The 16567-nt window shown below is 37.4% G+C and overlaps 1 protein-coding gene across 2 annotated transcripts in view; it reads right to left on the bottom strand.

Annotated features, from left to right (window-relative positions):
- Positions 1–16567, bottom strand: part of Dhx40 (DEAH-box helicase 40) — a 44654-nt gene that overhangs the window by 10579 nt on the left and 17508 nt on the right. For both annotated transcript variants that reach the window (XM_063250870.1, XM_063250871.1), the window contains exons 9-12: positions 15124–15210; positions 14817–14999; positions 8032–8112; positions 7309–7466 (exon numbers count right to left, since the gene is read on the bottom strand). In XM_063250870.1, coding sequence (XP_063106940.1) covers positions 7309–7466; positions 8032–8112; positions 14817–14999; positions 15124–15210 — 509 coding nt within the window. The remainder of the gene's footprint in view (positions 1–7308; positions 7467–8031; positions 8113–14816; positions 15000–15123; positions 15211–16567) is intronic.

The raw sequence follows: 16567 nt of genomic DNA, 5'->3' as shown, positions 1-16567 counted from the left end.
GTTTTAGAGGATACTTGAAGAGTAGCAGTGTTCTATGGTTTAAATGTAAAATGCCCTCCTAAAGGACTAAGATGAGATATATATATGTAACAACTTTTTTTTTTTTGTACCAAGAATCAAACCTTGTGCTTGCCAGGCAGGCGCTTATGCTGCTGAGCTAAATCCCAGCCTATGTAACAACTCTTAAAATGAATATTCATTATGAATTACAAAGCTGTAATAATACAATAAATAAAGGAAGGAAGGAGGGAAGGAAGAGGAGGGAGGCAGGAAGAGAGGATAGAAAGAAGACATTTAGAGTGGAAATAAAAACTCTTTTTAAAGTTTCCCTAAAAGACTCATGTGCTTGGATGTGAGAGGCCTGGTTGGGGGAGGAGGCCACAGCGAGCACTGCCGTTGTCTCACTACTTCCTGGCTGCCATGGGGTGAGGATCTCGCAAGGCCCTTATTGCACACTTCTGCCTTGGAGCCAGACAACCATGCATGGAACCCACCAGAACCTTGAGGCAAATCTCCTTCCCTTCAAGTTATATGTGTTGAGTACAGTATCCCAGGGATAGGAAAGTATCTAATATGTGGTATAAGGAGCTGGACAAAACTCTTTCCCAGAGTGATATTTATTGAACTAGGTAAAAGTAACAGACAATCATTCAAAACCTTTGGAGATTGATCAAAGGACTGACAGCAAATCTATGGACTTCAGTACGAGTAAGAGGAAGAATGTTTCATACTCCTACACCTCTGTGCAGAGAAGACCTTTCCAGAAAACAAAGGAGCCCGAAAGGAGCATTTTTTCCTTCTTATCCAGTTCCTACTTTGTAGGGAAGATAAAGTAGTTTGTGGTTTCCCCACAACTCTGTATTGCAGAACAGCTGCCCTGCTGCAGCAATTCCTACACCTTTCTAGGTTTGTCATTTCATATGTCTGCCTCCAGTGAAATCCAAAGATCAAACCTCAAGAGGCTCTTTGTTTAGGATGACATAGTAATGTTATTCACAGCACCAATAGAAAGGATCATGTGGGGCCACCAGTGATGAGCACATCCCTATTCATACCTTCCCAAGCTCCTCCTGCATGCCCTGTAGGTCACTGACAGGAGAGGATGGGGCAGTGGTACTGGCTCATGCTAAGGTGCCCGACTTTATTTAGATGATACTATGGAATAATTTATATCCTAGAGCACTGTCACAAATAACAAGAGCAATGTGTTACCCAAAAAAGACTTCATGTGGTGTGATAACAATACAGCCACACCAGCCAAACATTTGACAGAAAAACTAGAAAGGACATAGAAAAACCTGCTAAAACCTATGTCCGGAAAGACAGTGTGTCTGCTCAAGCTGCATCTTCTGAAACACAAAGGCCAAAGGACACAGGAGGCTCTGGGCCTGAGCTAAAAATAGGATAAACTCCTCAACTCTCAACCACGAAAGCAGGCTCTAAACCATACAACGCAGTCCAACATAAAGGGTGAAAATATCATTAATTTCAGAAGCTTAGGCACAACCTCCGACCAATGATCAAATCAACCAGCAGAGGTGACAAGCATAATAAACAAAATGAAACTTTATGAGAGGGGCTCTGAGAGGCTAAAGCAAGGAGATCATAAATTCAAACCCAGTCTGGGTAAGTTAGTGATTTACTGAGACCCTGTCTCCAAAAATTTGTTTTGTTTTGTTTTTGTTTCGGAGATCGAACTCATGACCTCACACTTGCCAGGCAGGCACTTATGCCACTGAGCTAAATCCCCAGCTCAAAATTTAATAATAACAATGACCATAATAATAATAAGTGTGTTGGAAATAGAGCTCAGTGCAAAGTTCCTGAGTTTAATCCCCACGATCACACACACACACACACACACACACACACACACACACATAGTGTAACAGAATGTACAAAATGAATATTATTGGCAATACCACAAGTTGAAGAAGACACATAATACAAGCTGTACTCTCAAATACTGTTGGCAAACATCTAAAATGGTACAACTTCTTAGGAGAAAGGTTTGGCATGTTCTTAAAAATATGCTTACTTAATAGCAAAAAAATTTCTTTCTTAGGCGTTACTTTACCTAAGAAACACAAAAACAGACACCTATTTAAGACTCAAAAATGTTCAAAACAGCTTACTCATACATAACATATAAGTAAATAAATAGCACTAAGGAAAAAAAATTCAAATGTCCATCAACAGGAAATTGGTGAAAATACCCAATGGACTACTACTCAACATAAAAAGAACAAAACACTGATATGTACAATATGAAATTTGTGTTCCAGCCTGAGAAAACAAAACTACATAGAAAGGCTATCACATATGTTAAAGGAAAAGAAAACAAAAAGTTGGTAGGTACATGCCTATAATCCCAGCACTTGAGAGGATGAGACAAGAGGATCATTGTGAGATCAAGACCAGCCCTGGTTTACAAAGTGAGCTCAGGCCAAGCCTAAACTGCACAATGAAACGCTGTCTCGAAAAGACAAAAAAAAAAAGAAAAGAAAGAGGGAAAAAAAGCACATACTGTATAAATTCTATCTTATGAAATTTCAGGAGTTACAAAAATCTGAAAAAAAAATCAGAAAAAACCCAGCTGACTGAGGAAACATAGGGTGACACCATTTGAGAACAGCACCAAAGGAACTGGTTAGAGTGATAAAAATGTTCTATATCTCAACAAGGAGATGGGTTGTATGGGTGTATTCATTTTATAAAACTCATTGAATAATATACCTAAGATTTATGCATTTCACTTTGTAAATTCCACCTTAAAAATATGAAATTGGGGCTGCAGATGTGGCTAGGTAGAATGTTTCTTTTTTCTTTCTTTTTGAGACAAGGCTTCACTGTGCAGTTCAGAACTGTCTAGAACTCACTTTGTAGCGCAGGCTGGACTTGAACTCAGCAATCTTCCCTCAGCCTCCCAACTGCTGGAACTACAGGCATGTGTTAGCGTGCCTGGCTGTGCAGTGTTCCTGTACCATATACAAGGTCATGAGCTCAATTTGCACAGGGGTTGGGGGGGCCTATTTCAGCTATATGGCAAGCTGAGGTGGGAGGACTGCTTAAGACCCGCTGATGAAAGCCAGCGTGGGTTTAGAAAAGCTAGGTGCACAATCTCATAACAGAAGTAGACCAGATAAAGCCCTACACGCCTTTAATACTCTGTAATAGTTTTTGGAGTATATTTGGTTTTGATATTACTTAATGAAAACCTGTCAAATTTACTTTATGTAGTATTTTAGTAAAAGAAAACTGCAATTGGGTATATTAATAGAATCAAAATTCTAACACATAAGACTGCAATCTATTTGGTGCAAGAAGTATTTTTTATAGTTAAGTATATTTATAGATAAGTGTATTACAATCATGGCCAAGATAAACCAATCTGAATCTAGTAATCAGAATTTATAAACAGATAAAACCAATGAGATGGCATACTCTAGTATTAGTCTCACTGCACATAAGGTATAGTTTCTACTCAGATATTCTTTGGGGAAGAAACAGATTATTCTACAAGAGGAAAGCAAAGTTGGCATGTGGTAAATTGATCTGTGTTCTACAATGCCATACAAAGACAGGAAAAAAGCAAAAATTTAAAGACAGAGAAACTTCAAAAGACTCTGAAAGACATAAGGCTTTTTATTTTACTTTTTACTCTAGAGGAAAAAAGGTTAATGTTTTACTAATATAGCACAGAAGGACAAGGTTCACCTTAATCTCTTTCTTTACCAGTAAAAGGAATTCTGACACTTAAAACTGCAATCTATCCAGTGCAGGCAGCACAGGAACATTATATACTCTCCCTGCAAACAACTGTGTTAAAGGGTAACAGAATACAAAAATTCTTTATCCTTACTTTCCTATTCCTGGGTTAGGCATATGGTAAACACTAAATGGATACTGGATGAACTACTGAAGACCTAAAAAATTGAAGAGCCATTCCATGTATTTAGACAGGGAGCCTCAAGGCTATCATAATGTTAGTTTGTTCCTACTTGATCTACTGGGTTAAACATAAGCCATGCAAGTTATCTTAAGTGGATTTCAACAGCCTGGTTCTAAAACTTTATGGAAAGCGAAACGACCCAGAAAGCCAAAACAATGCTGAAACGGAAACTAAAGAAACTGATCCTACCTGACTTCAAGAATTATTATAAAATTCCAATACTTAAGAGTTTTGTGCTGGTAGAAGAACAGACAAATCAATTAATGGAATCTCGAACACAGAGCCCAGAAAAAGAATCATACAAATACAGTCAACTTAACTTTGACAAAGGAATAAAAGCATTTTAATAAAAAAAAAGTTTTTAAAAAAAATGTTTTAAACAAATGGTATTGAAACAAGTACTATATAAGACATCCAACTACTACATAAGATAACACATGAGAAAATCCAGATGCTAGATATGGCAATGATTTGGGTTTTTTTTTTTTGGTCTTTTTGAGACGGGGTCTTACTATGCAGTTCAGGCTGGCCTTGAGCTCACTTTGTAGCCCAGGCTGGTCTCGAATTCGCAATAATCCTCCCACTTCAGTCTCCTGAGTGCTGGGATTACAGGTGTGAGCCACCACACCCCCGGCAATGAATTTTTAGATATAACACTAAAGGCAAGGTCTGTGAAAGAAATCATTAATTAGTTAAATTTCATTAAAATTCAAAATTTCTCTCTGCAAAAGACATTCTCCAGATTTACGAAACATATTTTTGATAAAAGATTGCTGTCTAAAATACACAGAGAATGTTTTAAACTCAACAAAATGAAAACAACACAATTAAAAAGATCTGAACAGTTGGGCATGGTGGCATACGCCTGTAATCCCAGCACTCAGAAAGCTGAGGCCAAGATCACTGCAATTTTGAGGCCAGCCTGGGCTATATGAGTTGAAGGCCAGCCTAAACTGCGTAATAGGAGCCTGTCTCAAAAAGACAAAATAGGAGCTGGGGATTTAGCTCAGCAGCATAAGCGCCTGCCTTACAAGCAGGCAGTCGTGAGTTCGATCCCTGGTATGGATAAAAAGGAAAAAGAAAAAAAAAAAAAAAAAGACAAAATAAATAGATAAGTAAAGAAAAGACCTAAACATATTTGAACAAAGATGGATTTAAGGAAGCAAATAAATACAAAAACATAACATTTGATGATATCAGAGAACTACAAATTGAAACTCATCAACTGTAAGAAAAATACTCCACAAATAAAAGATGCTGGTAAAAGGGGAAACTGTGCCTGTGGAGGTTACTATGCGTACCTAGTAGAATGGCCAAAGTCCAAGACACCAATGCCACCAAACACTGATAAGGATGTGAAAGTACAGGTAGTCTCAGAGTCAGTCACTGCTGGTTAGAAGGCAAAATAGTACAGTAACTCTGGATGGCAGTTAGCCCCCTGCCCATGGGGACTGAACCACCGAGGACATGAATGCAGGCAAGTGCTCTCCCACTGAACTATAGCCCCAGACCTTTCTAATTCTTTATTTTCTGTTGGGGTCTTTCTAAGTCATCCAAGATGGCCTAGAGCAGTGATGGCAAACCATTTAGAAATGAGTTATTGCAAAGTGCCAACACTGCAATTTTAAAAAATTGAGATTTTAGTTTAGGAAAAAGTAATGCATGTATTAATACCTGTTGTCCCTTATTTATGTATTTATTTATTGGTCCTTTTTGAGACAGACTCACTATGCAGGTCAGACTGGCCTTGGACTCACTTTGTAACTCATGGCAATCCTAATGTCTCAGCTTTCTGCCTCCTGAATGCTGGCACTACAGGAGTGCACCACCATGCCCAGCTATATTATCTGTCTTAAAAAGAAAAGCATATAACATGCATGCCATTGGTTCACGATCACTGGCCAAGAACTTAAAATCCTCCCGCCTCCACCTCCCAAGTAGCTAGAATTATCCCCACTACCACGAGCAGCTAGTTTCTAAACAAAATTAAATATACTACTTATTACCTTATGGTCAGCAATGAGTTGAAAAGCCACGTACACATCAAAACCTGCACACCAATATATATTGCAGCTTTATTCGTAATAGACAAAAAGATGAAAAACAGTATGTCCTTAACACTTGAAGGAATAAACAAATCCCATGTAATGGAATGCTATTCACTGATGAAAAGAAGTGAAAGCCAGGCATGGTGGCACCTGCCTGTAGTTCCAGCACTCAGGCGGCTGAAGCAGGAAGGAGGATTGCTGGAGTTTGAGGCCAGCCTGGGCTGCATAGTAGTAAGTTCAAGGACAGCCTGAAAAAACCAAAAAACCGAACCAAAACAATTGATAAAAAGAAATGTGCTATCATGTTACAAAAACATACAGAGGAATCTTAAATATATGGCTTGAAGAGAAATAAAACAATCTTAAAAAGTTACATATTATGTTGATTCCAAATATATGACATTCTGGAAAAAGTTAAACTACAGAAACAGTACAAAGATTAGTAGATGCCAAGGTTTTGTTGGAAGGGAAGTAGGGATGAATAAGTGGCATGGAGTCAATATTTAACGCAGTAGAATTACTCTATAGGAGGCCAGAGATACAGCGCAGTGGCACAGCAGCTGCCTGGCAAGTACGAGGTCATGAGTTTGATTCCTGGTACAAAAAAATTACCCTGTATGATACTGTTAGTTGTGGACAGATGTCAATCACACATTTGTCAAAGGTTATAACATATACAACACAATGAATAATCCCATTAATATATTACCATAGGCTCATCAATCGTAATAAAAATATTCCACATATATTAATAGGGGAAACTGTGCCTATGGAGGCTAGAGAGGATAAATGTGAACTTTAGTATATTTTTCCATAAACCTCCTTTCTCTGAAGGAGCCTGTAAATTAAAGCTAGGTATGGTGGTGCATACCTGTAAACCCAGCACTCTGAGAGGCTGAGGCAGGAGGATCACAAATTTGAGCTCAGTTTGGAAAATTCGACGACTTTGAGAAACCGTGTCTCAAAATACATAATAAAAAGCCAAGTGTGGTATACATGCCCATACTCCCAGCACTTGGGAAGCTAAGGCAAGAGGATCACCGTGAGTTTGAGGCCAACCTGGCCTATACAATAAGTTCAAGGCCAGACTGAAATACATTGTGAGACCTTATCTCAAAAAAACTAAACAAAATAATAAATAAATAAATAGTAAAATAAAACAAAATAAATAAAAATAAGGGCTGAAGGTATAGCTCAGTACAAAGGCCCTGGGTTGAATTCACAGTATCTATGTGACACCCACCCCCCCGCAAAGAAAAGATGCTATAAATTAAATTTTTATGTAAAACTTATTAATAAACTTCTTACCAGGTCTAATGAAGACATTTTCCACAGACAACATTGCTGCTATTGGAAGCAGTAGATCTTCACAATCTAAAGATGCAGCCTTGATTACTGCACATGTCAGGTGCGGAGGGAGAGGAAACTCTACCATAGATAAACCCATTCTGGTTACATGGCCACACCTATTAGAAAGAAAAACTTCTTAGCTGAGGAAATAAATGCCATGTTCATCATTCAAAATAAATCATATATTTAGGTTATCCTAAGTAGCCTCCAGAAATTCAATTCAAGGAAATAAAACATTGTGGCCACTGACAAGGGAAGCATAAAGATACACACTTTCTATTGCCAATAGCCTTAATAGTACACCCACGAAAACTAAATGGTAAGGCAGAAGACAGTAAGATAATAGATACAAACAAGCTACAGAAGTGTAAAGGCTATCTTTGAAGTTAGGGAACAAAATTATCAATCCTTCCCCCACCACCACAATTATAAGAAGGAGACTCTGGCTCTGTAGTTATATTGATGTATCCAGTATAATGCTTGGCATTGAAATGGTACTCAGAAATTATTTGCTAAATAATAACAATATTAAACAAAAAATGGTTTTATAAGATTGAAGACAAATTCCAATGTCAAGTAAATAATCCAATAAGTCACATCAAAATATTTCCTACTGATGAAAAAAGGTAAACATGTTTAAAAAGAAATCAACTTATGTTGTTTGTCTTTTTAACTTTTTACCTGTCAATTGCATCACACTGGTAAAGTTGTTTAAGAGCTTCTAAAATAAGTCTCTCATTAGGTGGATCCAAATAGGGAAACCTGTGTGTTTAAATGAGATGTAAGATGAGAGCCACTCCCTGAGCATGGCAGGACTTTATGCAGACTGGATAAAAATTTCTGTAAAAAGTTTTATTTTTTTTCTATTTTCTTAATCCTTTTTTTTCCTTTCACACTTGATCAGCATTCAGTAAAAGAGAAGATAATTTTTTCCAAACCACACACATCTTATCCAAGACATGCTTTCGGACTCTGCCTGGAAGGACCACGCTCACTATTTCTCGACACTTACCTTAAATCTGTATCATCCATTACAAGCAGTGCCAAGTCTACTCTCCTCTGCAAGACACAATCTTGCTAACTTAGTTTTTACAAAGAGTGGAGAAACATTAATTGAAAATAGTCAAAACTTGGGGCTGGGAATTTAGCTCAGCAGCATAAGCGCCTGCCTTGCAAGCAGGCAGTCGTGAGTTCGATCCCCGGTACCGATAAAAATGAAAAAGACCAAAAAAAAAAAAAAAAAAAGAAAATAGTCAAAACTCACAAATTTTCAAACAGGACCTCAAACATTTTTTTGAAAGGAAGAGGTATCAGGACTGAGGATGTGGCTCAGTGATAAGGCATTTGTGCAGCATACACAAGGCCCTGGGTTCTACCCTAAACAGCAAAAGTGGGGCCAGAGGAGGTATGTTCAACTAATTTGAACATATTTATGTTTTATATATACATCTATATGTCTGTATGTGTGTATGTATATATTTTCTACTGCACTAATGCACAAGCTACAAACACACCATTTCACTCATAAAATACTTCAGCAAGGTCTCTTGAAGATAAGGACATTCTCTTCTGTTACTATGATACTATAAATGAACATAAGCAAATAATAAAGGATGGACAGAAGGCAAACAAGGGGCTAGTTCTCTTGCAAATGAGGAGTCCAGGAAAGTGAGGGTGAGAGAAGGTAAACAGGGAGAGGGGAAGGTTTAAGTAGAACCAAGATATGCTCTGTAGAAGGACCTAAAAGCCCAATGAACTGTCATAAACATGAGTTAAAAATAATACTAACAACAAAAATGGGAAAAGAGGATATAGAAGCAGAGGGGGGAAAAGTGGGTGGGAAGGTGTGCCCACCTCCAAAGATGAATACTAACATCATGTACTGCAAACATGTACTAATAAAAATAGAAAATTGACCAAAAATAACTACTCACAAAGGACAGCAAAGTAGCATATAACTATGAATATAGTTTTACATATATATATAACTATGTAACTATATATAAAACTATATATGAATATATAACTATATATATATTTACAGTTAAAAATAACAATAATAACTACTATCATCTGCACAGAGTTATTTTCTCCACTTGAAATTTTTGGAGACAAGATCTCACTACATAATTCGGACTGGTCATAAACTTGCTATATAGCCTGGCACAGCCTTGAACTCTCAGCTCTCTCCTACTTCTATATCCAGAATGCTGGGACTATAGGTGAGTGGCACCACGTCCAGTCTCACTTTAAGTCTTGGGAGGAAAAAACATCTAGTCCAATTTCTCAATGTGAAAAAGGTCTAATAAGGACAAAAGTCTATTTTAGCACGACAGTTCTATTTAAGATTAAACAAATAAATAATTCTTAGACTGTTCTGCCAGCTTTCCTGTACCAATAAGTCCTGGTATCTTAAAAAGCAAAAGTCAGCAAACATTTTATATAAAGGGTCAGGTACTTTAAGATTCTTGACCATATATGGTATCTCCCCTAGTTACTAAATACTGCTCCTGGACTGAAAGACGTCACACAAAAATGAATGAGAGAGGCTAATGCAGGAGGATCACAGGTTCAAGCTTAGCCCGGGCAACTCAGCAAGAATCTATCTCAAATTAAAAAATGAGAAAGGGCTGGGATGTAGCTCAGTGCAAAGGCCCTGAGTTCAATCCCCAAAACTATTAGGAAAAAAGAGGGACAGATAGAGAGGCGGGGGAAAGCAGGGCAGAGGCACAGAGGGGCAGAAGGGCAAAAGGGTAGAGAGAGAGAGAAAGAGGGAGAAGGAAAGGCGGGGTGGAGATAGAGATAGAGAGAAGGCTTGGCTGCGTAAACAAAATTTTATTTATAAAAACAGCAAGGCCAAACCACACATTACAACAATTGTGTTAGTGCAATAGTAAACTAGCCAGTTTTCTAAGTATCAGTGCTTATAGATCTAAAAAGCCGCAAATATGTTTCTTCCTTGATTCTAGTAATTACTAATTCTGCTGAACATTCTTTATAAATTCCTTAGTATCTAAGAGACTCAATATATCCAATTACCATCCCATAGAAATACTGTGGTTTGTCTAATTCCTCATAAAATGTGACAATATCCAGCCTGAACTCCAAATGTTCACTATCTATAATGCTATAATTTCCTGTAATCTTGCAGTTTATTAATATTATCAAAGTCTATACCAGTGGGAATAAAAAAAAATTTTTTGTGAGTGAGCCTGGGGATGGAATCCAGAGTGTTATGCAAGCTCTGTATCACTAAGATATACTCCCAGCCCCACGTATGTTTTTAAAAAACAAATCCTAACTGCAAGCTTATATTAAGCTGTGGTGCTCTAATAATTTCAGATTCTTTCCATATGGGTTTAATTACTACACATCTAAAACACAGGATGTACAATATATCCTGACAGATTTATGCCTTGTTCAGTTTTGTCTAAGGTTCTGGCCTGCTGAGATCACTCTAAAATTTTGATCCACACAGACAATTATAAGTCACCACTAAATTCTCTTAAACCCTTTTTTCAGTAAACTTTGCTACAATGTACTAGGAATCAATGTTAAACCTACTGAATAGCTGTTTCCAGAATCTTTACTACTTCCGAAATATGAAAAAAAATATCCAATAATTTGCCTTTGAATATTTTTCTGACAACCTACTCTGCATAATTTAATTTCTAATAGATAACACAGAATGGTTCTGACATTAACACGTTCACGACAGGGCCATGATTGGTAAGTCATGCTGCCTGGCAGCACGCACTATCAGTAGTATACGTATGACTGTCCCATGCATGATCATAGCATAGCCGCTGTACAAACCACTGGATGGGACAGTCAAGCATGTACATCAGTGGCACATGCTGGCAAGAATGCATCAAATCTGGGAATATCTACAATCTCCCCAAAAAACTGATTTACAGTAGTTTTTTCTCATTACTTCCTAACCTATCTTGGTCATCGATTCCTCATCAGACTTATTCTAGACCTTCCAGTTTAAAACTCAGGGGCTGGGGATTTAGCTCAGTGGCATAAGCGCCTGCCTTGCAAGCAGGCAGTCGTGAGTTCGATCCCTGGTACCGATAAAAACGAAAAAGACAAAAAAAAAAAAAAAAAAAAAAAAAAAAAAAAAAAAAAACACCTCATTCTCCAGTATTTATTTACTTAATATTTTTGGTGCTAGGGATCAAACCTAGGACTTTAAATATACAAAGCATGTATTCTGGGCTACATCTTCAGCCAAAATCATTTTTCTTGATAGGGAAACAAAATAATTGAAAAGTGCTGTTTTCTTTCTGCCGTCTATGAATATTTTACCACCTGTCTCAAATCTTGGGTCTACCGTTCCCCATTCTTTATAGAGCCTCTAAGGAGGGAAGACGGAAGTCCCTCCCTACCTACCAGCATTTTAGTTTGGCTTTAGTACACTCTAAGTCTTTTTTTTTTTTTTTTCTTTTCTTTTCTTGGCTTTTTGAAATAGGGTCAGGCTGACGCTGGGTTCACTCTGTAGCCCAAGCTGCTCTCGAATTTGCAAGGATCCTCCTGCCTCAGTCTTCTGAGTGCTGTGATTACAGGAGTGTGCCATCATGCCTGGCGTACATTCTAAATCTTAAGACTTAAAATGACCCAATGTAGATGCTACTGGGTAAATAAAATTAATCTTCACTAATTCTTACTTTTCAAATATATACTGCATTTATGCTTGGCCACATGCTGCCCTGCTCCCTCTACCCTCTGTGAGTATTCTAAGAATTAGTATCAAGCTTACTGTGCCCTTGTTTAAAGAATCTATACATCTTCCTAAATGGAAAAAAACCAATTCTTTAGAACTTTCTTACAGGGGATTTAACCCAGGGACTTAATACTGAGTTACATCCCTTTTTGTACTTTTTGAGACAGGTCTCATTAAGTTGCTCTGGCTGATTTTGAATGTGTAATTCTCCTGCCTCAGTCTCCCAAAGTTCTGGGATTTACAGGAATGTGCTACAATACCTACTGTGACATGATTTTAAAAAGTGGCTTCACCTGAAAGCTTTGCATTTAGCCATTAGGATTTCTTTCAAGGGCTCTTTCCTTCCTTCTCGTTGTTTCTGTTTTGATATCACTTACTGTTGCCGTTAAATTTCATTTATTACATGCTTTCCTCCTCTATGATCACCATTCTTAGACTCTAGTACTAAGAAAACTATCCAAACCATTTTAAAATTGGTTTTCCAAGAGTATATAATATATAGTTAGACCCATCTAGTAATCACTTGCCTTCTCATGAATTTAAGAATGCATGGTTCCCTTCTCTCAAGGTTCCTGACACTTTTACATTTCCAGTCAATTAAGATCAAAGTAAAGAACAAGACAGAGTTCTATATGACTTTCTCTAACATATGAAATTTCAAGCCCTTGCACTATTCTGTCCAATGACAATGCATTCTACAAGTTTAATATCTGACTAATTTGACAGTTGTTCTATTCTTCGCTTTATGTTCTGAACCTTATTTCTCCAGTAAAATCTTAGTGAACACAAAAATCTATTACAGCATTATTACACTATCTGTCATAATATGTAGTGTAATGCTGGCCTTATGAAAGAAACTATATTTTTTAAAAAAGCACTTTCTGGCTGGAATTGGAGTTACTTTATGGCTTTCATTACAAATAAAGAGTGGTTCACTAAGCGATCCAAGCCAACACCAGTATAAGCCCTATAAGAAGTCAAGGTTAAACCAGTAATCAATGTAAGTATCTACTATGGTATAAATTAAAAATACACAGTGTGGGAACTGGGGATTTAGCGCAGCGATGTAAGTGCCTGCCTGCCAAGTGCAAGGTCATGAGTTCAATCCCTGGTACAAACAAACAAACAAAAAATGAAAACAAAGTCCCCCCAAAAAATACACGGTGTGATCTAAACATATAGTAAATATTTACTTTTTTTAAAAAAACTTATTACAGTAAAAGATACATTGCCATTAATCCCTTCAAAATCCTCCCCCTTTCTTAGCACACACTTATCCCATTCTTCTTGCCAGTTTCTGAAGCAGCTCTGGAAGAACTCTTTGTGAGCGTCTCTAGTTCTACTATTGTGGCTATCTTTATAGCTTCATCAATTCAAAATGTTTACCTTTCATTGTCATTTTAACTTTGGTGAAGAACCAAAAGTCATACAGAGCCAGATATGGTGAATAAAGTAGAAATACACAAAGAAATATTTTTATCTGACAGAAATTGCAAAACATTTCATCAACAAGGGAGGATCATAAAATACTATGAGTACTCATACTGAGAAATGTATTTAAAAAAACACACTGCCATTAACTCCCCTCAAAATACTTAAATAGACCCCCTTCACTTCAGACACACTTACTATATCACTATTGGCAGTATCTTTTACTGTAATAAATTTTTTGGTAATTTAAACATTTACTATATCTTTTGAAAACCTCTTATTATCAAAATTTTAGAAATTTTGAAGTCAAGTAGTATTATTAAACTACTTATTAGGAGGCTGAGGCAGAAGGATCATTACAAGTTTAAGACCAGCCTGGGCTACAAAGTGAGCTGAGGCCTGGACTGAAACCCTGCTGCAAAAAAAACAAAAACACAAAAGATTCACATTAACACCATTTACTTCTGGTCCCTATATACTTAAATTACAGCTGTCTTCAGGGTGATAGAAATGTTGTGAAATTACAGTGCTGACAACTGTGTAACACTGTGAATTTACTAAAAACCAGGTGAACTGACTTTGGGGGGTGTACTGGGGATTGAATACAAGGCCTTTGCCCTGAACTGTAGCCTAGTCCTTTTTATTTCTTTTGAAAGAGGACCTCACTAAATCACTTAATTGGCAGGCCATGCTCAAATTAGCAATCCTTCTACCTCAGCCTCCCAGAGTACTGGGATTCAGGCATGCACTACCATGCCCAGCCTCACTGTTTAGACCAGGTTGGCCTCACATTCATGATCTCCTGCCTCATCCTCTCCAAGCGCTAGGATTACAGGCATAGGCTACCACGCTCAGCCTGAACTGTACACTTCCAAATGGCTGCAATGGTCAATTTTATGTTAAGTGAAATGATCTTTTCTGATTTAGTTAAGACTCAACCAACATGAGCCAGGCACAGTGGCACATGCCTGTAATTCCAGCTATTCAGGAAAACGAGGAAGGTGAATCACAAAACTTGGCAAGGCTGGGCAAGTTAGCAAGACCTCTTCACAAAATAAAATTAAAGTGGGTGGGGTGTCAGGATAGCTGAGTGTTGGGCCCTTCCCTGTTATATGGAGGGCCTGGGTTCGATCCCCACTACTGGGGGAGGAGGAGAGGGAGAAAAGGAGGCAACCAACATGAACACTGAACTTGAAAATCAGGTAGCCTAAATTGCCAAGGGCAGATCAGTCATGTATACAAAACAACTTTTGAGGAGTAACTTCCTTCATTCTAACAAATCTGTCTTTTTCTCAAGTTGCACACATACCTTATGACATCATGGATAGCAAGGCACTTTAAGGTCAGAACTACAGATGTCAAACTAGTTCTCTTAATCTCAGGGATTACATGATCAGGCATACATTGGTTCCAAAAATCTTTACTATAGATCCGAAAGCATTTTCCTGAAGAAGTTCTACCAGCTCGGCCACTTCGCTGTAATGCTTCACTCCTATGAAAAGGAAAAACACAATTCCCAAAATGTTTCGAGGCTTTCCCAAGTAATTTACTTCCTAGTCCCAAACAGAAATTATCTTATCAACTGCTGTGTTAACAAAAAGACTTGAGAGACTTACTTTGAAATTGGAACCACCTCCAGGATGTCCAACCCTAATCTGGGGTTGTGATTTAACTGCTTCACAAAGCCCCCATCTACCACGTATCTAAGTAGAATGAAAACAAGTTAAGTTTCTGCGAAGTAAAGGAAGACTAGTTAATTGTTAACATTTCCTTTCCTGACAAATTAACTACCACCTACTACTTTTCTGGTAAACTGCAAAACCTGAAAGTCAAGAAACGAGAACTCTAATATATTTCTGGTAGAAACATAAAATGTTCAGCCAATACAGAAAACAGTTTGGTAGTTCTGAAAAAAGTTAAACACAGAATACCCATATGATCCAGCAATTTATTCCTATATTTACAACCAAAATAAGAAACAAGTGTTCAAATATTTATAGGTAAATATGCTATTCACAAGAGCAAAACGGTAGGAGCCAAATAAATGTTTATTAACAGCTGATAAATTAAGATATATGGAATGTTATGTGACCATAAAATAGAATGATACGTGCTACAAAATGGATATACCTCCAAAACGTTATACAAGTGAAAGAAATCGTCCACAAAAGGCCACATGTTGTATAATTTCATTTATTTGAAATATTCAGAATGGGAATTTCATAGAAACAAAAGTAGACTGGAGGTTGCCAGGGGCTAGGGTGGGGAGAAGACTATAGACTCTTGGCATGGGATTTCACTTGAGGGTCATGAAATATTCAGAACTAAAGTTAATGACCACACAGTACTATAAATGTACTAAGTGCCACTTAATTGCTCACTTTTAAATCAATTTAATTTTGCCTTAATAAAAAACACTTCAAAGGCAGCTCTAAACATCAACAGGTTAAAAATCTAATTTGAAGTAGTCTTTAACATACCATTTTAAACCAACAAAATGGAGAACAAGTGAGGTAAAAAATTACAGAATTAGTGAATTATCATTCACTAAAGATACATTCTGAACCATGCTGTCTCTGTCTTTTTGCCTGTGCTACAAACAAAAAGTACAGTGGTCAATTGGTCATCTTACTCGAGAAAGTTGTTCTCACAATCAATCCCTTTAGAGAAATGTTTTTTAAATTTTTTATCTTTTTTGAGACAGGGTCTCCCACACAGTTCAGATTGGCCTTGAGCTCACTTTGTAGCCCAGGCAGGTCTCAAATTTGGAAGGATCCTCCTGCCTCAAGCGTCCAAATGCTAGGATTATAGGAGTACGCCACCATGCTTGGTGGAGAAACCATTCTTTTTGAAGTCAAGGAGTCGAGGATATCAGACTTCTCTGATATAAGTGATAATTTTACCAGATATAAGTGATCATTTTACCTACAATACATAGAACCCTTAGGGCTTGAGTCCAGTCTTCCCATGGCAGTCAGATTTAGCTGAAGACATAGACATGAGACAAAGTTACTCTACCAAGTGGGGTTGTATGTAGAAGGGAATATCAGATCATTTAAG

This window comes from Cavia porcellus, unplaced genomic scaffold (genome assembly GCF_034190915.1).
Source record: "Cavia porcellus strain 051 isolate PalLab524CR breed Dunkin Hartley unplaced genomic scaffold, mCavPor4.1 scaffold_6, whole genome shotgun sequence".
NCBI classification, from domain to species: domain Eukaryota; kingdom Metazoa; phylum Chordata; class Mammalia; order Rodentia; family Caviidae; genus Cavia; species Cavia porcellus.
Note: the sequence above shows the minus strand (reverse complement) of the source record. Positions and strands in the feature narration are given on the sequence as shown.